At 42.5% G+C, this 25,757-nt stretch overlaps 1 protein-coding gene across 5 annotated transcripts in view; it reads right to left on the bottom strand.

Annotated features, from left to right (window-relative positions):
• The window catches only part of Asb7 (ankyrin repeat and SOCS box containing 7), a 42,714-nt gene that overhangs the window by 14,579 nt on the left and 2,378 nt on the right, over positions 1 to 25,757 (bottom strand). For 3 of the 5 annotated variants that reach the window (XM_021168892.2, XM_029479628.1, XM_021168894.2), the window contains 2 exons: positions 20,241 to 20,358; positions 17,504 to 17,765 (listed from right to left, as the gene is read on the bottom strand). In XM_021168892.2, coding sequence (XP_021024551.1) covers positions 17,504 to 17,714 — 211 coding nt within the window. In that variant the 5' untranslated portion in view covers positions 17,715 to 17,765; positions 20,241 to 20,358. Of the gene's footprint in view, positions 1 to 16,571; positions 16,661 to 17,503; positions 17,766 to 19,251; positions 19,411 to 20,240; positions 20,359 to 25,757 lie in introns of those variants that run through there. The other 2 variants (XM_029479629.1, XM_021168895.2) reach the window with 2 other exon arrangements.

The following is a 25,757-nucleotide window of genomic DNA, read 5'->3' on the forward strand; positions in this document are numbered from 1 at the left end:
ACACACACACACACATACACACACACACACACACACACACACACACACACGCGCGCGCGCGCGCGCTACCACACAATGACAAAAGGTGTCTTTAAGCTATACCTGGCCACTTCTTTCCAGATGATCCCTCTTGATCCTTTAGTGGATCTTGGGAGCCCTTCCCTCCGCTCCTCCCACCTTTGAAGGTGCAGTCCTCTTAAGCACACCCTACAGTCATGCTAGCTGACAAGTCAAGCTACAATACCGTAAGGAAGTTACACCTGCGTGTCTGGTTCTCACTGAATGCCTATGTAAGGCTCCACTTACATTCTAGTGCTACACTGAACTAAGAAAACACAGATTAACACAGAGCAGTGGCCTAACTCATCTCAGCACAAATCATTCAAGTAAACTAACCAACCACTTCCTGCAAGCAAAGGACAGAAGCAAGAACTAGAGGATAATAATGCATAAAAACTAAGCCATTGTCCCCAGGAAAAGGTGATGACATGAAACAGGGCCTGTGAGGGTGCAAATTAGTCAGTGCGATGTGGTAAGAGCTCACTTGCAGCTCCAATAAAAACTGCAGGACACTGTCAAGCTTAGTGAGAAATGTGTAGCACATAGCAAAACCCACCTGACTGGATTTCCTTAGGCTTCTTCAGAGGTACCTGCAGCTTCTCTGCATCAGTGAGATTTCTGAGTGCTCTGCCGAAAGTGCCAACCCCACCGAGCTTCTCTGCTTCCTTACTAGGTATCTATCTACCCACCGGTGAGACCCAGTTTAAACAAACAGTAGCATAACATATGGAAACACAATACCTTTATAAAACAAAGACACATCGCCGTGCTGCGTGAGGTCTGTTTACTAAAGGCTTTATCAAGTGGAAGTGTGATTTGTTTATCAAGTACACATAAGCTCCAAGAATTCACAGTCGCATTAACTAAAAAGCACTCAACATCCACAACATGTTTGTTCGCCCAAAGTTCCTCCTGCCTTTCACAGCCAACATTCTACCTAGATTCTGGGAACCAAGCAGATGGAGGACACAGCTTTGCTTTTGCAGGCTTTCACTAGGAAGGGTCAGCTGCAGAAGTTGGCTGACTAACTTCACTTAGCAGGTGCTTCTGAGCAGGACTGGCTTATCTGCAATGGGAGGCTCTGGGAGCGATGCTATCACACCCATGTCTGTTTCTGTTTCTCTTTGTAACGGAGGAGGACTGCAGACACTGTGTGAGAAGCTACTGTGCAGCCTGCAGTGTGCGTGTGTGCGTGTGTGCCTTCTACCCTGCCTTCTGTCCTTGCCAGTGATGCTCCACGGCATCAGAACCACTTTTAAATTTGCCCATTAAAAGGCTAACTGATGATTTCTGCCCTGTTAATTCACATTACAGGATCCTAGAGAGCTGGCTTCCCTGTATGCTTTCTTATGGATTATCTGTTGGTGTTCACTCAATTCCGTTGGGGTGTCCTATTATGGAGTTATAGAGGCTCTTTGCATATTCTGCATATGGGCCAGAGTGTGCTTACTCACTGATTGGTTTTTGCAATGCTGAAGGCTGAACATAGACAAGCGCCTACCACTGATCTACACTCGGCTGCACTTTCTTTTTTAAAGCATTTCCTAAACACTGCTCTGCTGAAGAAAACTCGGCCCAACACAACGTGACATGTTTCCTGTTCCTCTAGGTATTCTGCACTGTAAACCCTTACGTAGGTCAATGATCTACTGCTAGTTAACATTTACGTATGGTATACAGTAAGATCAAGGTTCATCATTTGCCATGTGGCTATCTACTTGTTTTGGCACCATTTGTTAAAAATGCTTTCTTTACAAAATGGTGGTGGTGGTGGGGGGGGGCAGGTAAAGGTGCTTGCCAAGAGAACCCGACGACCTGAGCTCTAGCCTGGATCTCACTGAGAAAGAAGAACACAGACACCTAAGGAACTAAGGTGTATTCTGATCACATGCACACCTACACACACACACACACACACACACACACACACACACACAATCCCCTCTGCTTATACAAACACAAAGAAATATTTTTTTCTCAATGATTTATTCTGCCTTTGCTGAAATTCATTTTATCATCTATGTGTAGTTTATTTCTGAACTATTCCGTTTATCTAAAAATAGTTCCGTTGGGTAGGGTAGCACAAAATCAAAGGTGGTGGCAGCAGGACGGTGAGTTTGAGACCATCCTGGGAACAGGTTTAAGGGTAGAATAAGTTACACATCAAACCCTATGTCAATCACGCTCCAGGATGCTCAGTGGCATCAGGCTTATCCAGCATCCGCACAGCCTTTAGTCCAGTCCTATCCAGCATACACACAGAAAAAGATGCAATTAAACAAGACAAGAGTGTTGACATATGCAAATCCCAGACGGTTTTAACTCTTTTAGCTTTGTAGCGTGTTTGATATTAGGTACTGCTAACTCCTCCAACCTTTCTAAAACGTATTTCCTAACACATTTTCAAAGGACATTGTTAGTTTCTTCATACAAGCCTGGCCTACGTTTTACTGTTCTAATTCCACCGACTTTACTGATGGCAAAGTCCCCCACATGATCTAAATAATACTCATTTTCCCATGTAAGGAACATGAAGAATTCTCTATTTATTTAGGACTTTTTCAATCCACCCCACCAATGTTTCAGTATAGACTGTATATTTATTTAATTAAAATTACTATTAAAACCCTTAAATTGTTGCTACTATGAGCTGCTACTTCATCCTCCAGATGATAACTGCTGGCAGAACTTGTGTTTTGTCTACAATCTAGTTCAATTCATTTTTTTTAGCTTTCGTACATTATGTATGTATAAACGTATATATATATATATGCACACATATGTATATACATAATCATATATACATACATAATATATGTATGTATGTATATTAAGACAGCTTACTTACATATTTGATTTGCTATTATCTAATGTGTGACATTGGGGAGACACATATGCCAAGGAGTTGCCTATGGAGGCCAACTGCAGGAGTCAGTTCTTTCCTTCCAAGGATCACATGCAGGGCACCAGGCTTGCACAGCAAGTGCTTTTGCCCACTGAGCCACCTCGCTGGCCTGTAATGCTCTTACTTGTTCTGTTGTAACTGGTTTATTGTCCTTTTACTCCACTGGCAACAATGCAAGAGCACATTACATAAACATAGTCAAAGCACACACACCGTTCAACACGGAGTAAGAAGCTAGCTACAGCTCTTCCTGGGTCCCTTCTGAGCTTCAGTCTTACTTGCTGTCATCTTGAATGGGTAGTACTGTCACAGGCTGGGAAGTGACCCTTTGGCACTTATCTTTGATTCTATTAACTTAGCAAACAGCTATCCCAAGGGCTGTGGATATTAAACAAACCTTGAATTTCTGAGATAGATGCTACATAGCCACGCTGTAACACGCCTTCAGAATGCTACTGGCATTGCGTACAGTTAGTATCTACCTAGAACCTGTGTCCGCTGTCATGAGGCTGTTGCTCTGAAGTTTGTTTTCTGCCCGTGGCTTTGGTTTAGCAGCAGGACTTCATACTGCACAGTGAATTAGGAAGCCCACTTTCCTCTGAAGAATGTATGCAGGATTACTGTTTGTCCCAGCAACGCACAGAACGAGCGAAGCCAACCGGGCCTGTAGCTTTCTTGGTAGGCATCTTAATGAGGAACTCAAATTTTCAACTGTCCAGACAGTGACTAAGTCATTCTTTTTTTAATGGGTCACATAGAAATGTTGGCAATTTGTGTCTTCCAAGGAATGGAATTCTTCCCCATGATGTGAAGCTCGCCACATTCCTTGTCTGTTTTTAAACATCTATAGCATCTGGATCAGAGTCTGTTCCCAGCACTGACATTGGTTATGGCTTTTCTCATTATCAGCCTGGCCACAGGGTTTTCAATTTTATTGACCTTCTCAAAGAATTATGTTTTTTTCTTTTATCTTCATCAATTTTGTTCCCTTTCAATTAGACTCATTTTTGGTTTTCCCTTATTTTTAAGATTATCAATTTTTGTCATTTCCCCTCCCTCTAAACTCTTCATACACCCTCCTTGGTCTCCTTCAAACTTACGGCCTCTCTTTTTATTACTGGTTGCTACACACATGTATATTCCTACGTCTAACCTGCTCAGTCTGTATACTGTGTGTATGTACTCAGGGCTGCCCACTTGGCATTAGATAACCAGCTGGTGTGCTCCTCCTGCGAAAGGCTCTCTCCTGATCTCAGCACTCCTTGGTTGCCTGTAGTTCTTTGTGTAGGGTTGAGGCCTCCGGTTTTCCGTCTACTTTGGTATGTCTGTTGTTGTTCTTAAGCTCATGTTTAGAGTCATGTTAGTGAGATCTTAAGGATGGGGCTTCTGATAATAGTAGGAGACACAGTCTTACAGCAAACTCCTGATCCTTTGACTTTTACAATCTTTTCAGCTGCTCTTCCTCGAGACTTACTGAACCATGGATGGGGAAGTCATCCTGGAGATGTATGCACTGGGAGTGGGGCCTACAACCTGTCTGTTGCAAAGGGAGGTTTCCTTGATGAGGGTGAGGGAGGACCATACGTATACTTATCTGCAGGTATGAGAACAAGTGCTTGAACGTAGTCAAGGACTGCGCTGGTCTAGGAAAGTGGCAGTTATAGGTTCTCCTCTGAGATCCATACCTTCACTAGGGCTAGTTGCTAGGTTTCCAGTACCCTCCTGTTGAGTGGCCTTTAAGCCCAATTAGAGAGCTGTTGGTTACCACCAAGGTGTGCCTGCCACTAGTGCACCTGAGGGTTATCAAGCCATGCTGGGCAATGTGGTTCACAGGCATCAGAGCTGGGTAGGACTGCTGGGTGCTTCCTTTCTTTAGAGGCTTGAATGACACCTTATACCACGAGAGCTAGTTCTCAGGGAGGAGGAGGTTTGTGGCTAAGTTCCAGATCAGGGCTTCTGGGTCCTGGTGTCTTCAGCAGTAAGACTTACCTTCTACCTCTGAGGAGCAACCAAGAGTAAGAGCAACAGCTTATGATGTTTGGGGAGTCTTCTGGACAACCCTGAAAATCGACTCGAGACATTTCTCATGCCTGGTATCAGGAATTTTGTAGATTAGCTCTTGGAAGCAGTACTGTCAGCTCAGAAGAGAGAACTGCATTCAAAATATCTATGAACATTAATACATACATATATATCTGTATATATATCTATCTGTATATATTATTGTTTTAGATAGTTAGTAGCATGTTTCATTATGACTTTTACAGACATCTGTCCTTGTAACTTCCTCTCTCCTTATTCCCTCTTCTTCCTAATTACAGCCCCTTTCCCTACTTAAACCATTTGTACCCTGCTCCTAATTACAGTCTCCCTCAATATGCAAATCATTTGTACCTGCTCCTAATTAGAGCCCCACCTTTCCCTATTTAAATCATTGTACCCTGCTATTCCCCTAATTCTCATCCACCCCAACTCCCCAGGAATGGTCCCCTCTTACTTTCTTGGTTTCTGCATTTATTGCAGGATACATATGCATATATGAAGAGTTAGAGGGAGGAGCCTCCAATGAGAGAGAACATGTAACATTTCCCTGTCTGAGTCTGGGCTACCTCACTCAAAATGATGTTTTATAGTTAGTTTCATTTACTTGCAATGTTCACGGCTGCAACTTTCTTTGCATACGAATGACGTTAGGTAGGGTATATCTACTACCATACGCCATTCTCCATTCATGGGCTGAAGACGACTTAGTCTGTTTGCACTTCCTATCTTTGTGAATAAAGCAGTAATGAGCTTGACTGCACAAGTCCCTCTAAATACAGTCACGTTTTTAGGGCATACACCAAGGAATGGAATGGCTAGGTCGTAAGGTAGATTTCCTTCTAGCTTGTAAGAATTCTCCACACTGATTCCCATAATCGCTGCCCCAGTTTGCAAAGTGGTAAATGGGGACTGTTTCCCCTGTGTCCCCTCCAGCATCTGCTGTCTATTGTTCTGTTGATTTTTGCCACTCTGACTGGGGTAAGATGAACCCTCAATGTCATTTGGACATTTCCCTAATTGCTAGGGGCGGTGAACATTTTTGGAGATATTTCTTAGTTATTTTTGTTTCTTCCTTTGAGAATTCTCTGTTCTAGCCTCGGGCACATTTTAAAATAAGCCATTTGATTTTTTTTTTGTGTGTGTGTGTGTGAATTCTTTGTATATTCTGGGTAGTAATCCTCTGTCAGATGTGTAGCTGGCAAAGATTCTTTTCCATTCTGCAGGTTTCCTGTTCACCTCTTCATTTTGGTTTTTCAAGACAGGGTCTGTCAGTTAGGCCTGGCTGTGCTAGAACTGGTTCTGTAGATGGAGCTGGCCTCAAACTCACAGAGATCCACCTGCCTCTACCCGCCGAGTGTTGGGTTGAAGACATGCACCAGCGCCACCTGGACAGCTGATTGTTTCTTTAGCTGTGCAGAACGTTTTCGCTTTATAAAACTGCGTGCCAATATTGGCCTTCATCCTTGGGAAATGGACTCCTATTCAGAAAACCCTTTCCCACCCCTCTACCACGCAGGGTATGGCCTGTTTTCATTCAGTGGCAGGGTCTTTGTGCCACTGGGAGTTTTATTTGTTGCAGGTCTAACTGAATTCTTCTGCATGTGGACATCCAGTTTCTCCAAAACCAATTGTTCAAGATTTTTTCTCCAGTTTATGTTTTGACATTTTTTTCAAATATTAAATGGCTGAAGGTATGATTTTGTTCCATTGGTCTACATGTCTACTTTTGTGCTAGTGCCATGCTGTTATTACTGTAGCTCTGTAACATAGTCTTACGGCCTGGCACAGCAATCACTTGTACTTGCTTTCCCCCAGGATTGTTTTGGAACTGTGGTTCCATATGAAGTTTAAGGCAGTATTTTCACTTTCTGTGAAAAATGAAATGGGTGTTTTGATAGGGATCGCTTCCATCTGAATCACAATATTAATTTTACTAACCCATGAGCACGGAATAACTTTCATTTTCCAGTCAATCTCTTTAGAGCTGTAAAGTTTTCAATGTTAGAGGTCCTTCGCTTCCTTGGATATTTTATTTTCTTTGAGACTTGTGTGTCCATGATCATGTCAAATGCAAATAGGGATGGTTTGACTTTCTCCCCTCCTTGTATCCCTGTAACTCCCTTTGCTTGCCTCTCTGCTCCAGCTAGTACTTAAAGCATGATGCTGAATATGAGTGAGGGCAGGGGGCCTCCATGTCTCATTCCCGCCTTCAATGGGATTGCTTCAAGCTTTTCTCAACTTAGGATGCTGGTTTTCTCTGGATTTCTCATATATAGATATATTATGTTAAGCAGTGTTCCCTCTATCCCAGAATCCTCTAGAGCTTTAATCAAAAAAGCATGTTAGATTTTGTCAAAGGCATTTCTGTGTCTATTGAAATGCTCATGTGAATTGTCTTTAAGTCTGTTTTATGTAGTTTATTATACTTATTAACCTGGCTTATGACGAGCCTTCCTGCATTTCAGGATAAAGCCAGCCTGGATGTCTCTGTACTGTTTTCAAGGACGTTATTGAGTTTTATTGAGTCTATGCTCATCAAGGACATGGGTCTCTAGTTGTGTTTGGTGCATCTTTACCTGGTTTTGGTGTTAGAATGATTCTGGCATTTGGAGTGCCCCTTCTTTCTATTATTTTAAATAGTTTAAAAAGGATTGGCTGTAGACCTTTGAATGTCTGCCAGAATTCTGCTATAAATCCATTTGGCTCCAGATTTATTTTCTTTTTAAAGCTGGAAGGCGTTCTCTTGCATTTCAATCCCCTCGTTTGTTACTGCTTTGTCTTCTTGGTCTAATTTTGGTGGTTTGGTTGAATCTAGAAATCCATCCATTTCTTATAGATTTTCCAACTTATGGAATACAGGTTTTTAAAAATATTCTCTGGTAATATTTTAAATCTCTTTTCATATATGTTATACTGTCTCCCTGTTCATTTCTGATTCTGTTGATATAGGTTAGCTGGGCCAAGGGTCTGTTAATCTCACTTATCTTCTCTAGGAATCAACTCTTACATAAGGTGGCTATTTCTCTTGCATGAATTATTATTTCTTACCATTAACTGGGTTTGGATTTGGTAATTATTGTTTCCCCAAATTGAGTTGGATTAATCATTTCCTTGGGCTGAGACTATTTTGATGTGGGCACTTCCCTTGGAGGGCAGCTTTACAGACGTATACACTTCCCTCAGAGGACTACTTGGAATGTGCCTGAGTGTGGCTGTGCTGTGCTTTCATGCAGTTCCAGATACTTTTTAACTGTTCTTCTTGATCTCTTCTTTGGCACGACCATCATTCAGTAGTAAGTGGTTTAACATCGATGAGTGTGTACATTTACAAGAGATTTGCTTGCTGTCAACTTCAAGTCTTATTGTAATGCCATCAGATGAAATACAAGGAGCTATTTCAATCTTTTTGAATTTGTAAAGATTTGTTTTGTGTTCCAGGATGGGGTCTATTTTAGGGAAGTTTCCATGTGTTGCTGAGTAAAATGTGCACTCTTTGGTGTTTAGGTGGAATGCCCTGTGGGTATCTGCTAAGCTCTTTTGATGTATGTCAATAAACTCTGATGTTTCTGCTTATTTTTGGTTCAGATAACCTTCCCACTTATTGAAGAAATGACATTAAAATCACTTACAAGTAGTGGGTTCATGCTAATTTTTAAATGTTTGTCTTTAAATCTAGTAGTATATTTTAAAAAAATGAAACTGGGTGCACTAGAGTTCGATGCATGTATGTTTAGGATAATACTGTCGTCTTGGTTAGAATGAAGCATCCCTCTTTATCTCTTCTGACCTGTTTTAGTCTGAAGTCTATTTTGTTATTAGGATAACACTCCATTTGCCTCCTGGTCTTACCTGACCAGAGTCCTTTTGTCCATCCTCTTACTATAAGGTGATGCTTCTCTTCAAAGCTAAGATGTGGGTTTTGTAGAGAGTAAATTGATGGGTTTGTTTTTTGATGCATTTAGTAAGCCTGTGTCTTTTGATTGGAGACTTGAGGCCATTCATATTTAAAGCTATTATTAAAATGCCTGTTAATTGTGGCCATGGTGTTATTACTTTTGGCATTCTGTTCTCAGTGGTAGCTTGTGGGTTTTGTACTGCACAATGATGGCATTGCATTTCTTCACTATGTTCATTCCTCTCGTCCATCTTAATAGTTTCCTATTTTTCTTTAGGTTTGGCTTGTTGGATATAAATTTTTATAGTGTATAAAGTTTGTCTTCCTCCCTCATTTACGGTGGGTATCTGCTGTCTATCAGTCTAGGCTGGCAGACATAGTCTTGAAGGCCTTGTATTGTGTTCTCCAGGATCTTTGGGCTTTTGAAGTTTCCATTGAGGATCAGCTGTTATTTTGAGTTTTCCTTTATACGTGACTTGAATTTCCTCTTGAAGCTTTCAGTACACTTTCTCTGTTATGTATGCTTAGTTGGTGTTTTAACTATGATAAGCTGTGGGGATTTTCTTCTCTGGTCTTGTCTATTTGGTCTTCTGTTTGCTTCTTGTATTGGTATGGCTGTGTCTTTTCCTTAGTTTGGGGACGTTTTCTTTTATGATCTTGTTGAAGGTTTTTCTCCCTCATCTAGGCCTATATTTCAAAGGCTTGGGTTTTTCATGGTGTCCCACATTTCCTGTAGGTTGCTTTTCTGGGTTTTGCTCGTCATGATATGGTGACCTCTGCTTGATTCATCTGACATCCTCCGAGTGTGCAGTCTCTGTTTCCTTAGTGAAGTCTGTTCTCAAGCCCTGGGTTGCACTGGTCATCCCATCAGCCTTCTGTGGTGGTTTCTTTGGGCATCACTCAGATATATTTTCCTTAAGCTGTTTTTTTTCTTTTCTCCTCAATTTCACTGCGTTGTTTATGGCTTCTTAAAATCCTTGAATTCTCTGACAAAGTGTAAAACTCTTAAATTCTGGGTCCTGGTGTTGTTATTGCCAAACATTTCCATTGGACTGTTGGGTTTAGGAGAGAAAATACTGGCTTGGCTTTTCATTGTTGGTATTTTTGAGATGAGTCTTGGCATATAGAGTTCTAAGTTTGATAGGACAAGCTGGGGAAGAAGAGAAGATGAACAGGCAGGCTGGGCCTAGAGCCTTGGGTGAAAAGTAGAGAACAGAAGGGACTGAGGTGGTGTTCAGGATGGACCTCCTGGAGTGTGGGGGTAGATCTGGCTGGGTGAAGAGGTTAGACATGGTGTGGAAGTGGCCTGTGTGCTGGTGGTTAGGTAAGTCCTGGCAGATGACTAGCGATTGCTTATGGCACAGACAAGGATAGCCAGAGTAGGCTGTGGCAGTAGATGAAGGACACAAGCTAGATCTGATGGTTGGGGACATGATGGCATGAATGGGAAGGTGGCATGATGGGAAGGTGGGATGATGGGACGGTGGCACGATGGAAGGTGGCATGATGGGACAGTGGCACGATGGGAAGGTGGCATGATGGGAAGGTCAGGGAGACTTTCCAGCCTAGACTCTGGAGAAGGATATGGCTGGGTGGAGAGATTCTGGGGTTTGGTTTGGTTTGTGTTTTCATCCCTACTGTCACTCTGGCTTCAATTCTAATAGCTTAAAAACTATTTTAATATAAATTCCTTCCCATGTGCTGTGCTGTCAGACACACAAACACACACAGATGGACACACACACACATTCTCTACCTCTCTCTCTAAAGACAAATAATAGTTTCAAACATCTTGTTTTATGCCATTGCCAATAATGAAATGAGCAAAAGAAGGAAAACAAACAACACACACACATACACACAACACACACACACACACACACACAACACACACACACAAAGTGGAAGAGAGGTATAGCATTTTTATGTAGAAAATATTTCCTGCTTTTAAAACTCTATCCATGGAATAAACTAATAAAAGTTAGTCATTAGACAATCAAGTTTAAACTAAAAGGTCTACTGGGCAAAACCATCTCCCACTTTTGAGGGCTTAACACACACTACCAAGCTGCTTTCCATAACATAACTGTCCCTGCTAATCCAATCACATGTGTATTTTAACTACACCGGGACTGTTTGAAAACCTTTCACTTCTACAGCTACACACAGCTCTTCCCAATGCACCCTGGGTGTCTTAGAATATGACTCCTCTCTCACTTATTTCCATGTGTCTATCACGGGGGCCTGGCAGTGTCCTCTAGATACTTAACTTCTATTACTTCAGTCCAAGGCCTCCACATCAGCTCACAAACTCACTGTACCTAAGGATGAGCAAACGCACAATGACAGTTTCTTCATCGTACTTTCTGAAATGTGCAACACAGTCTTGTAACTTGTAGAAACATTCAATAGGATATGAAAAGTGTGATAAAGGGTTTCTTATAACATCTGCCTTTTCAAGACACTCTTAATCCATGAGTTCCCTCCTAATATCTGACAGAGTGCCACAATTTTGGACTGATTGTTAGTGTGGCCATGTACACATCCCCACCACACAGGGTGAGAGGACAACTCTGTGAGCTACTTCTCCCCTCCCACAGATCCTTACACAGATCTGAAGGATAAACACGGCAAGGGCCTTCACTGCTGAGCAACCTCACTGGCCCAACTACCAGGATCTGTTCACTGGTATGATAATATACAGCCATTTGTGTTAAAATTTTCAAGTTTTTACACTTTTGAAAACCCCAAGTTTTCATTATTTTGAAGCAGTCAAAATAATTGAACACAATGTCACTTACCCATGAGGTGACACTCTGCACCTGTGACTACTAAGCCTTAAGCCATGGCCAGTTCTTAAAACTAAGGATGAAATCTGTCTCCTTTCATTGAAATGCAACAGCCTCACATACTACACATAGCACAGGCTTAGTTAAACTAGCCAGTGGGTCTCACCCTACCCCCGCTTGTGTGTTATACAAGTTTTGTTATTTTAAGCAAACTTGGATTCCCTCTCGGGGGTCTAGCAGGTTTCCTCCCAGAGTGACATCACTCCCTTGACTCTCTGTCATGCACGTGAACATCTTGGTCCTGAGTTTACTAGCTGTGTCATCACTGTTGGTTGGTATTGCTGCATGGCTATGTGGATCTGATAGATAAAACTGTATTTTCTTTTAACTATGTCTTTTCATGTATGAATATTTAAATAAACAATTTCTGGTTGTGTCGGTGTCTTAGGTTTCGACATCTTCTTTCTTATATGCCACCTGGATACCCCCCTTTTGCCTGCTCCCTGGCATAGCTGTGCCATTTCATACAGTGATAAGTTCTCCCTTGCTATCAGACCTAAAGCTTTAGTTGCTTTTGCTTTTTCTCGAAGTACAGCCTTGTATCTTGGGCCCTTCTGATGATCTCTGTAACCAGAGAACGTCCTACAGCCCAGTCTGCTCTTTTCTGTCTTCCCCACCAAGCCCCAACATCCCTAGAACATACCGCTGGGCAAGCTCAATCATACTCAACTGTTCCAGTCCCAGTGCTAGCGTCCCACACAAGTAGACTATCCCACACCATGTTTCCAGCTCCTTCCTGCTTCACAACTTTCAAGAACTCTACTCCAGTCCTGCACTCTGGGGAGATTTGGACACACTCACCACACCTCACACACAAAGGAGGCCTTGCTGTGCAGAGCACCTGGCTCTCTTGGGAATACCGTTCTTCTTTTCTAGGCAATATACAGAGAATCAGAGTTTGGTAGATGGATTGGAGCCCAGGTCCATGCTCATCACAGTTAAAGACTTGGGGTATTTGAATTACATTTGCTTCTATGGCTTGTTTTCCAAGGGGAAAATGAAATGTCACCCTCTTAAGAGCTGTGAAGCAAGGTACACTCTCAGTTATCAGGAAATGTTGCAGTTGACCCAGCCACCTGCTGGAGTCCTTCACTACCTGCAGCTGCACTGAAAGCAGGGCCTGGCATACATTACGGCTTGGCAGCATTTCCTGAATATGAGTGAGTGCTTTATCAGGAACCCAATGGCCACCTTATATACCTTGGAGTCCTGACATTTACATAGAAGGAGTACAGAGTGCAAAGTGAACGAAGCCCTTTCTTCTAATTCTTTCCCTTAGCTCCCCTATTTGATGATTTGGAAAAGAAGCTATCATGAATTTAGGTCTAATCCTAACCCAACTTTTTAATTTTTTTTTTTTTTTAAAGGAGCACTGAGTCTTGTCTCATGAGGTCAAGAAACTATCGTGTCACTGGGGTTTGTTCTCTTGCTCACTGGGAGCAAACGTGGATGTGGTTCTTCCTTCAGGGAATTTCATGTGAAGAAGAACTACAGATGCTCAACAGGACGCTAGGATCCTTCACCATGCTTATGATTGGTGCTGCAATAAGGTCCAGGGAGCAATATTACACAGGGGAGAGAGCATCCATCATACAGGGCTCAGCATCTAACAGGGACAAAAATAAAGTTCTCACCTGACCTGGTCTTACTGAGGCAGGTGGTGTCTCTGAGAAAGTGCTAAAGACTTAAAAGGGAAGCAAGCCTGTGCAAGGCAGAGTGAACCAAGGAGGAGGGAGCTTACGATGGCCTCTGTGGCTAAACCTCTAAGCTCGGAGAGCCCAACCAAGATGGTAGCGCTGCATAGAGTGGGGCTGCAGGGCTCAGAGGCCCACTGCTAGGCTGAGTCCATGACGGACTGAGGATATTCTGTGCAGAGAACTAAGAAGTCCCTGCTGGATTTAATTTCCATTTCTGCTTAGAAATGTCACATTATTTGGGGACTGGGTGGAAACCGGGCAATACAATGTGAAGACGATCACTCCAGACTTGTTGAGGATAGAGGTTTCCTCCCTAAGGAGTGGGCTGGGGCTCCGTGAAAAGAAGAGGAGAAGAGACAGCCAGCTAGCAGGAGAAGAAGAATCCAGAAGCTCAAGCTGTGGTCCCATCCCAGGTGAGGACAGAAGTGGGTAGGTAGCACGCACGGTCCGGAGATTCCCACACGGCACTCCTAGACTGCAGGCCACTCACAGGTGTGCCTGGACATGACGTAGAGGACGCACTATGCACTGAAGCCTCATGAGAGACCATGGCAGGGGTGAGAGGCTACAAGTTTCCTTCTTACCTAACCTTTTCAAATGTGTTTTCCAATCTGCCGTGAGGGGGATGAAGAGGTGCATTCTCCAAATCTCTTTTCAGTTGGGTAACGTTCTCACAGAACAACACAAACAGCATTACCCTGATCCTGGAGCACTAAATGAGATCTCAGAAGTGGAAGCACAAGGTAAAAGCTGTGTGTGTGACCCAACAATGCCCAGCCATGAGGAAAGAAGGGAAGGTTAGGCAACCTTTGTGGGGAAGAGCAATGACATTGTGTATTCTCACACACAAACACCAATTCTGGGCAGACTGGTGACCCAAGTACCACAAAATCTGGAGAAGAAAATGCAGATAAATAATGACCGTGCAGTATGAAGTGCTTATTAACTGAGACCAAACACACGCAAACCAGAAGGCTGGAGCAAAATAGAATGTGCCCAGTTTATGGTGAGAGCAATAGGAACGTGAAAATGATACAAGCTAGGAGAAAGGTTTCTACCCGGAGCTAACAAAGGTGGGCACCGGAACAATCCTACAATTGAGGAGAAGAAAGACGAACTCAGTCTTGCTACAGTTTGATATTCATATGTCACCTTGGGAGGGGCAAGCACATCACACAAGGAAGAGCCAGCCACCTGGCAATATGCTGCTGAGAGAAGTGGGGGGAGGGCACTGTCCCACCCAGTCCCAGGAGGCCACAAGAAGCAACTGCAGGCTCTTTGGAAGAAAATGTGTCAGCATCCATAAAATGCTGTTTGACTTGGCAAGTACTTCTAGGAATTAAGGGAGAAACTCTGACAAAAGTTTAAAAAAATGAAAAAAAGAAAAAAGACCAGTCAAGGACACTCCCTGGCCCTAGCAAAAAAAAAATGCCAACAATTTCAAATGCCCCACACTGAGCTAAGTGCAAATCAATTGCACCCAAACAGTGGAATCTGAGGCTTAACTACATCCTGATAAGGAATTATCTTGACAAAGCTGTTACGTGACGCAAGTCAAGACACGGAATGTAACATTAAACAGAGGAGTGGGCTAGAAGGAAGAGGCTGGAAACCATGTAGGCAGCTGCAGAAGAAGCCAACAAAAGCTAGTTTCTGGAAGCAGAGTCTGGTACTGAAGAACAGCTAGTGGCCACCTACGGGCACTGTCAATAGACCACTGACTCTGGGTTTTAATCAGGTAGATTATACACTACCTTCTCAAAAGTCTGCTGAGAAAATGTTACGCTTTCTAAAGCACTAAGATGAACAAAGTTGAAAGAATAGCCAAATAGTAGTATATTTATTTGAGTGACTACTCTACTGAAGATAACAGTAGGTAAGACTGAACATATTAGTAACAAAACTCACTGAGATTTCTTTCTGTAGTTGGGTAACTCTATAAATGCACTAAATTGCACTGTGCAGTGTGGATTCAGGAATGGCAGAGTTCGCTGAGCACATGTGCATACATGCACGTGTGTGTGTGTGTGTGTGTGTGTGTGTGTGTGTGTACACCTTTCTGAAAAGTGTTAAGGCTTGAAAAGGCTTGAACCCTAGGCTTCATGTGGGTTAGACACACTCTAGCACACAGTCCCCTTCAGCCCTGGAAACGATCATCCCAGGGGTGGGGGGAGTGGTGCAGCTCTGCCATGGATTGTCCTCCTCTCCCTTATCACTCACTGATGTATACACACAAGTCTGACTAGAGCACAGCCACAGCTGTGACATGTTTTCTATGTCTGCTCACTCACCACAACTGATAGGACAAAAATGTGTCATAAGAGGCGGATTTCTGAGTTGGAGGCCAGCCTGGTCTACAAAGTGAGTGCCAGGACAGCCAGGGCTACACAGAGAAACCCTGTCTCGAAAAACCAAAATAAATAAATAAATAAATAAATAAATAAATAAATAAATAAAAGCTCTTTAGATTCAAGCCCCCCCCCCCAAAAAAAAAAAAAGTGTCATAAAATTGAGTGAAGTAAACAACTGTGGTAGAGCAGTTGTGTCATATGCAGACTAAAAACTACGTAGAGCACGCTTTCGACACGTGTGCTAGAAGTAGTCAGAGGGCTAAGCACCCAGACTCCCTCACACACACAGACCCTTCTGAGTAGTGGCAGGCAAGAGCTGGGCAAGAGCTGGGCAGGTCCAGCGGGATTTGATGTCTGCCTGAAACATATCTGAAGATGCGCTCTGTCTTAAGGAGATAATACTCATGCATTAACTATATGAGTGTATTCTTCTTCAAGAGAGGATGACAGAACTGGACGGCAACAGGACTCGGCGAAATAAGCAAATCCTAGTGATCTCAGTCTTAATTTGCCAGGTAAAATGATGGGCATTCCACTTACATCCCTCATTAACTGCAGAGCCAAGGTCTTTAAGTTAAAAGGTGAAATGACATGGAAGAACACCATGAGTGAGCATAGGCCAGTGACCGTCTGGACTCTGTACATAGGCAGTGACTTGGGACACATACATCCCATTTTAGGCCACTGACACACACCCTTAGGCTTGGATTTAGCCTTATCATGGTCAGATTATGGTGGCAGCCTTAGCATTCATACAGTCCCATAACTCACATGGCCTGTCTGAGAGCTGTGGAACGTCTATCATCTTCTGTACTTTAGAAGGCAAGCAAGTCTGGCCAGTCTTTTAACAAAGTATACTCCTAGAATGAAACAAATAACTGCTGATGAGCAATCCAGGCCTACAGTGGCCCAGACAAGGGGTTCTACACCCTAATATAATGTACACAGAAGCGTTATTTATACACACACACACACACACACACACACACACATACACACACCCCTCACACATGAATGCACACAACCCCCCTCCCCATATCTTCCGGAAAAGAATGAAGTTGAAATTCACTGGCGAGAGGAGTCAATTGAGAGGATTAGTGTCAAAATCTTATAGAAATGGCCAGCTTTCTGAAGCAGATCTATAAAATGGCAAATGCGGTCACCAGCCAAGTCTGTCTACAGAATCAGATCTCAGCTAAGCAGTCTTCTCGCATATGTAGACACCCTGTAAGTTCTGGAAAAGTCAGGACATCCAAAAAAACAACAAGAAGGGGAAACCATCCAAGAGGCTAAGGAAGGCATGAAAGATAGGAAGGGGCTAGATGTTTAAAGGGACCTGTGCTAGGCTCCTCTGTTTGAGCAATTTCCAAAGGGGACAACCTGGGCAACTCCCATGGGGAACACCACAACCACTTCTGCTTCCGACACCAAAGTGGTAACCTGCCCCAATAAGGGCTCTTGGCTAAAGTAACCTGGGGTGGCCTGACTGTCTGCAGAAATTACATGTGCCAGGGTAAATAAAGCCCCCTCAACAGTCTGGTTTGGAATAACACTCTGTGTTCTGTTGACAAATATCTTTGTGAAGAGAAGATAAGACACTGGACAGCAATGCAAGCGAAGCATTGAAATCCACATGCAAACGTGCACAAGTGCATTTTCCACAAACGCCATCCCAGCTTTCTCCCTGCATCCAGTGAACTCACCTCCGTGTTCCAGAAACACTCGAACACACCTCTCCTTTCCTCTTGCTGCAGAGAAATGGAGCAAGGTCCAGCCATTGGCATCTCGGCCATTTGGGGAATAGCCTTGTTCCAACATCTTTCGTACTGTGTGAACATCCCCGGCTGCCACTGCAGCCTGAATCTGCAACTCTTCCTGAAGCTCAGGGTTCCTCCGGCAGTGGTGGTGTAACATCCTAGCGGACTCTACTTTTCACCAACCAGACATTAGGTCACGGGAGGCAGCCTTTCGGGAAGGGAGAACATATGCAGTTTAGAATGTGTGGCTCTGCACTCTGTGCTCACTGACCACCACGCAGCTCTTCACTTCCTAAGTCAGGACAGTAACAGACAGCAGCTCAACAAGACTGGCCAACAGGCATCTGCTCAGCCCTGGACTTCCAATAGCTGCATTAAGGCTATATATTAACTGAAAGAGAAAGCCAGGCAGAACCCTCCCCCCCAACAGAAAAATCTTTTCTGTGACCTTTTGAAAACTTGAAACTATGTTTGATCATAACAACTGTATTTTAGGTAAAATGGGAGGTGGCATCAGGAAGCTAAGATGGCTGCTGCAGAGGGGTTGCAGTAGTACCAGTCTTGGGAAGTCTGATTTATATTATTTCCTAGTCACTACGGAGGCAGAAGTCACAAACTGCTCTAGGACTTTATCATAGTCTGAGTCAATAAATATGGAGTACCAGAAAAGAGCCCACTAAAGCCTGGAGGAGGAACTGAAAGGCCAACTCTCTGACCTAATCCACATCAGCATCTTATTTTTAATGCAAGGCAACAAAGCATAGGGGTAGCAGGCTGAGCGAAGAAAGTGGATAGAATAGATTGTGTTTACACATGTGAGTGTGTGTGTGTGTGTGTATGAGTGTGACTGTGAGTGTGTATGAGTGTGTGTGAGTGTGTGTGTGAGTGTGTGTGTGTGTGTGAGTGTGTATGTGTGTGTGTGAGTTTGTATGTGTGTGTGTGAGTGTGTGTGTGTTTCTTTTGCTCTGTCCTACTACCTTGGGCTATCTGATCATGATGTTTGTCTTCTCTTTTGCTGTCATATTCTTTTAAAACTTTTTTTTTCTAATTTCGGTACTAGAAGTTTTACTTCATAAATACTTGAAGTAGCATGCTAGATATATAAATCACCTGTTGATTAACCACATGAAGAAATTACTTCAATGAACAATGGTGCTGAGGATGCCACACGCTCTGTAGTCATGGAGACGTACGTGTGTCCTCAAACCCAGGAGACAGTGAGCTTGTCCGTGCACATAGCAAAGCCCAAAGGCGAACGGCTACTTCTCATGTGGGGCTACAAGCCTGTCTTCATGCTTTGAAGCATTTGAGATAAACACAGAAACCCAGACTGACAAGATCTTAGGAAGACATTCCAATTGCGCTGCTTTGTAAGAAGCAATTAGACTAATCTCCTGGTTTGTAACCTCCAGTTCTATAAGTAAATTTTCTTGAAAGAAAAAAAATGTGCTAAAGCCCTTTGAAGACATTCTGTTCTCATATGTAGGTTAGACATCTCAGGATAATTTTGTGACCAATAATTCTTCTTGCAAAATTTCTCATTATTACACACAAGAAAAGTAAGCCCAGCTTGGTGGAGCCCAAACAGGCTAGGAACACAAACATCTGGTGTGCTTTTTTCCATATAATAATGACATCATTATAGTCTCGGCAATTCCACTCAGTGATATAATGTAAAAATATCAAGCTATTACCTCAAATAGCTGTTTCCTCAGAGAAAATGGGAAATGAGAAATTTCTTGATAATCTGTTCTTAATAAGCAAGTTTCCTTGATTCTTCACTTAATTACTTCCTTGAAACTCAGTATCTTGGCTTAGAAATCTGACATAAAAATACCTTTCAGAATGGGTTTCATGTTAGTTTCAGTGCTATGAGAGACAATATCAAAACTTATCAGCATACGTCAATGGAACCCCTTCCTGTGCACTCAGACCACCATCTTTAGAAGAACACCTTTGAAACTTTATTTTATTTTACTATTTTACTGTTCTTTTTGAGTCAGTCTTATTTAGCTCTACCTGGCCTCCCAACTTGCTGCGTAGCCCAGGCTGGCCTTAAGCTCTTGGTCCTCGCTTCTCTAGCTCCCAAGTGTTGAGGTCACGGGTATGTATCACCATGTTGGCTCAGAGTGAGTTCTGAAGTGATGTTCAGATACACTGAGGTGTCCTCTGCAGCTCTCTCTCACCTTACCGTTTTAGAGAGGGTCCCTCACTGAACCTTGGCTTTACCACTTCTGCCAGACTGGCTGTCTATCTAGCCTTCATGATCTTCCTTGTCTCTGCAATCTGGTGCTGGGGTTACAAGTGTGCATCCAAAGGAACCCCAGGGCAGAGTCCATCCCTGGCTTTCCCATGAGCAGATGGGTCTCTAAACTCAATCTTCGTGCCTGTGCTGAAGCAGTCTACCCGCTAAGCCTCTGCCCAGGCCCCACGGGGTGTGTTTAAATAGGAAATTATCTTGGTACTTGAAAGAGGTCTCTTCTATAGGAAAAAGACTGAAACGTCAAAATAAACTTAGGTTTTTATCTTTCAGTGCACACTACATTAGTTTATTCTTTAAATCACTATTTTGCCCATTCATTTCTGTGCAACTCTATTCTATTCATGCTAGGGACTGGACCCAGAGCTGAAGCCTGCTAGTTGCGTACACTATTACTGAGCTACAGACCCTGGGTCATCTCACCTTACAGAAGAATGTCTCTTCTCTCGGTAGACAGCTTGTCTAATAACCATGGCGTGCATGCAGCATGGCGGGAAGGGCTCCCAGTGTGCGCCGGCCTCAGAGGAGTAGTCTTCTTCACCTATGAACAAACCCAAGCACATCAAGGGACTTTCCTGAAAGAACAGAGCAGCCCAGCTGACTGCAGTCTACTTTCTGATGACTTTATGTTTCAGGAGTTTATGACAAGTCAACAGAGAGAACTCAGAGAAGGCTTTGGAGAAAATGATCTTGTTGCTTTACAACAATCTCCAAGATGTAATCAAATATGATTTATTTTTGACATTCTATGCCCTTTACCCCCACCCCCAGCTTCTTGAAAAACAGTAAATAAAGAAAATAACAAATCTCACATTTGGAATTTGGTTACAAGCTAAGAATCTTATTCTTTCTGCTGAGACTGTCTCTTCAGGCCTGCTTCCTTTACTTTTTAAGGATACCATCAGTCACCTGCTCTTTTTAAAGAGAACCAAAAGAAGAAGAAGAAAAAAAAATGTGTGTGTATTCAATACAGCAGCTGCCCAGGGCCAAGTGTAAAGCGTGATAAGTAAATGGGCTCATGCCTTTGAATGTACCTCTTCCCATGTCTTAAAGGCACCCAGTAATAACATTTTCATACACACAACAAGCCAGTTAAAACATTAACTAGGCAGAGATTTTACTACCTTCTCTGCGTGAATTCTTAAAGAACAAAACAATAAAAACCCAACCTCTTTTCCTCTCTACAATTAAAAAAAAAAAAAAAAAAAGAACAAACAAACAAAAACCTCTTTCCTCTTTCCACCTGAGTCCCTGATATATACATCCCATTCAGAGTAAGGGCATAAGAGACTCCCCTACAATATTACATGGAAATCTTCTAGCAATTAACCTATCAGAAGAGCCCCTTTCTGGAGGTGGGGGCTGAGCCTTTAGAACTTAAAAGTTCAGGCAAGGAAATGGACAGGCCATCTGCCAAGCTGAGCTGCACAGGTGAAGAGTGGCAGCGGGGCTTGCTGACTGTGCAAGGGGACATTAGAATGATCCCTGTCTGCCTTTTATGCTCTTCATGTCTTATTTTTCCTTGTCTGAAGCCTTTAAGACAGGCAAAAATGTTGGCCTGCACATGGAGCTGAAGTCTGAGTGCAAACTGTGCCTATTATTTCCAAATAAATGGAGAAGACATAGTCAGAACAACTCCTTCAAAGCCAAGTGTAAATACCACAGAAGAATCCTTGCAGAAATTAAGACTGAGGAGGAAGTCTACAGTGTGAACCTGGAGCATCTTAAGTGCCCGAAGGCAAGGAAGTGCTCAAAGAAAGCCACAGCCACAGGGACAAAGAAAGGAGCTGACTTCACAGCTCGGCTCTCAAGGATCAGAGACCACTAGTCACTTCTTACCACGATGGCATCTACATGTCAAGAGTAAACAGCATCGTGTGGTACCCAGCTCTAAGCCCACCAGGTGCCAGGCTGGGGTCACACAGACAATCCTGGTTAAAATCATTGTGGGGGAAGAAACTAGCAGGCAGGACCAGGGTGGGCGATGAGAGTTAAACAGAAAATGTACGGGTATGAAATTGTCAAAAAACAAACTTAATTTCTAAAAATGAAAACCAAAATCAAACACCTTACTTCTAAGTGTGTCTTCAGAATTTTCTGCCTCCCTAGGGTCATGACAACGTCCCAATGTGACTTCAAGCCTTTAAGAAAATGTCCCAATGTGGCTTCAAAGCCTTTAAGATTCCTTGCAGATTCCCAAACGCCCATCAGCACTTCCACAGAGACAGCTGGGCATGGCAGAGATGTGAGGGGTGGGAGATGGAGAAAGCATGAAATAGTATTCACTAATATAAGGAAAAGGCAGAGTGTTAAGAGATAAAAGGATCAAATTATTTCTCCCTGTAAGAAAGGTAATAATGTCACAATTCCCTGTAAGTGACTTAAATGGGACAAGGAGACAGCCCCTAAGTGCCTAATGTGTGCTCAGCACAGCTCACAGCTTCCTAAAATACAGTCCTGTACATTTAAAATGACATTTAAAAGTATTTTTAATTTTTAAAAGAATTTTCTTTTTGTTTATATCTGCGTGCCTACATGTAGGCAGGCCCACCACATGCATGCCTGGTGCTAGAGGAGACCAGAAGATGATTTCAGATCCTCTGGAACCTTTCAAGCAGTTGTGTGTAACCCTGGGAGTGCTGAGAACTGAACTAGGTCCTCTAACAAGAGAAAGACGTTTCTCTGACAGCCTCTTAAAATGACACTTTTAAGGATATAAGATATTTTAGGATAATTTTTCCTCTTCTGATAATACCAAGGACTTATAGATCTTTTAAAGTAAAAAGTCACTCCTTGCATGCATGTGCTCCATGGCATCATAGGGGAAACACATGTGTGTGAACCTGTACACATCACCTCTGCTGTCTGCACCACTATCAATTAGACAGGCGATGATTAAAGTAGCCCCAAAGTCCAAGGCATCAGACCAGCAGTGAATCTTCTCTTGGTGTTACTCAGGTACATATAAAATAAAGAGAAAAAAAAAAAAAAAAAAAAAAAAAAGGCACCATGGTCCTGGAGAACAAATACAACCTCAGCAACAAAGAAACTATTTTTTAAAAAAAATCAGGAAAAGCCACAGATGGGAATGAAAAAGGCCTAGCTTCCTGCAGGGAATGCAAGTTCAAAACTGACGGCTCTCAGAAATCACCTATAAAACGGGACTCTTGACAAAGGAGACATTTCTTAAACAATACACAATCAACAGGAGGTTCTCTTAAATTAATGATGGTTGGAGACTCCAGCAACTACTGATACCAGACCCATGAGAAATTACATTCTGGGTTTTTGTCAGAAAAAAAAGTAACTAATAAACACATATGGAAGACTTTAGAGGTATAAGAAGGACTCATTTCACAGTTTTGTCTCATTCTCTTAAGTGGTGTTAGATCTTAATGCTAATACTATGCTTACAGCTTGCCAAATTATTTTCTCCACTGTACTGAAGTCAAAGATAATAACTAGGTCTCTGAGCTTTTATACAGTTGACCACATTGGATAGTACTGCCTAATTTCTTTTCAACTAAAATCCATTCAGTTAAGCCCCAGATTTCCATTATACAGTTAAGAGAAAATCTACATTGAGATAACAGACTGAAGCAGAAGGTACCCATAAGTCAAGGGATGCTTGAAATTTGCCCAAGAATACACAGTCTTCAACAAGCCTGAAGTCTAACATCGCTACAATTTCCTTTAGCACAAAACTAGATATAAATGACTTTTCGTATTACTTTCTTCCATGTAGTTCTTGTTTAGTTTTGTTGAGTTGAGATCCCAGACCTTTGGTGAAGTGCAAGCTAACCAGCAACCAGGGATCTTCCTGCCTCAGCCTCCCAAGTGTTAAGATTGCAGGCCTGCTACCTGATTCTGCATTTTTCTGGCAGAAATATAAATGAGAACTGTTTCCTGGTCTCAAACCAACAAGAAAGAAGGTAATGGCTTCACAAGAAACAAAGGCTTTATTTGTAGAGCAGTCCAGGATAGGAAAAGAAAATTGCAACTTTGAAGATACTGCCTCTGAAGACAAAATCTAAAAATCCACCGATGGCTCACATCTCCCAGACCAAAACCATATACGAGCCAGGCATGGTGGCGCACACCTTTAATCCCAGCACTTGGGAGGCAGAGGCAGGCGGATTTCTGAGTTCGAAGCCAGCCTGGTCTACAAAGTGAGTTCCAGGACAGCCAGGGTTACACAGAGAAACCCTGTCTCGAAAGGGAAAAAAATATATATATACGGAAACCTACTGTGCCCAATCACAGTATAGGACATGGCCAACAGGCCTGCTGCTGGGCTCCACTTACACTATCAAGAGCCTGACACCAAAAATAAGGCAGGTAGTATTTTAGTACCACGCAACATACCATAGTGATTATGTCCCTAAAGAAGGATATTGTATTTCCTCCAAATGACTGGACCTCTACGTGACACAAAGATTTCTTATCAAGTAGAACTATGAATCACATAGATTCTAGAAGAAAACCCAATGATTTTCACAAAATGTGGATGAGGTGAACTGACTGAGGAAAGTTTAGAATTATTTATGCAGACCCAACTCAAAGCTTAAACCCACAGGTATTAGAAATGCGTTGTCAATAGTGTTCTATTAACACAGGCATGCCAAGTCAAAGTTAGCAGCCTCAGGCTAGTGCCTCAGAAATTTGCAAGATCATTGCACCAAGGGAGTGCACTGGGATGAAAATGAAAAGACAGAAGGTCAGGTTTCAGCTAGACAAACTGAATCTGACTTTATTTACCCACTTCCGGAATGGTATCACTAAGGCTAAATGTTGACACCCTAAAGACTGCACATATATACTCAAGTCTGTGCTCTCACATAAACCCACAGAAACAAAATAAGACATTATATATTTTACTTATATATAATGTATAACAGAATCAACTGTGAATCACATCATTTTAGGCATAAAGGACAGAAGTGGTCATAATATGCTAAAGACCTAGCACTGAGTAACCCCAAATAATCTCCCTTTGTGATATGAATTTGTTTTTGGTTACCAAATAATCAGGTAAGTATTCTCCCATGTCACTTACAACAGAATTAATACTAAGTTAACTGTCAGATACAGAAATAGAAACTATTGAGCTCGTCATGTTGTTCAGTGAATGTCCAAACTAAATAAAGTGTTAAATGTTAAACTATCTAGACGAAACATTCTCAATTATGCTAATTATTACAACCTTCCCACAGCCCTCTGTGTGTGTGTGTGTGTGTGTGTGTGTGTGTGTGTGTGTGTGTGTTTATACATCTCTTGTCTCAATCTTAGGAAACCCACTGCCAGCTGAGCAAATCCTTGTACTCTGACTTAAGCAGCAATAATGACCTGGCTGGGAACCAGGATAATGTTCTGTCTTTACAAATCTGACCAGTGATCCTCATTTATCATCTCAGGTGAAAAGAACCCTCACTCAGGAGCCCTAGCAAATCTGGTTAACTCTAAAGCAGAAAAATACCCTCCATCCCACTGAGAAGGCTAGGCACAAAATACATACTGCATTTTATCTCTGAAATACACTCCAAATATATTATTACCATTTTTTTTAAGTTATACAGTACTCTGAAGTATCATAGTGCTGATCCATATTTAACCGCTGAGCCACCTCTCCAGCCCTGAGCTCTGTATTTTAATAGCAGCCACCCCTCAACTTGAGACTCTGCCTTGATTCATACACACACACACACACACATACACACACACACGCACATATATATATGAATGCTACCCTAAATTTTTACACACACACATATATATGAACACTACCCTAAATTTTCTCCATAGTACAGTCACTGGTGAATTTTTTTTTTCTCTTTCTTTCATTTGGTTCTTTAAAACCCTGTTTCACTCTGTAGCTGGCCCAGGTTGGCTTTAAATTCTCCATCCTCCTGCCTCAGGATTCCCATTCCTCAGCCTGGAAAG

This window comes from Mus caroli, chromosome 7 (assembly GCF_900094665.2).
Source record: "Mus caroli chromosome 7, CAROLI_EIJ_v1.1, whole genome shotgun sequence".
Classification (NCBI taxonomy): domain Eukaryota; kingdom Metazoa; phylum Chordata; class Mammalia; order Rodentia; family Muridae; genus Mus; species Mus caroli.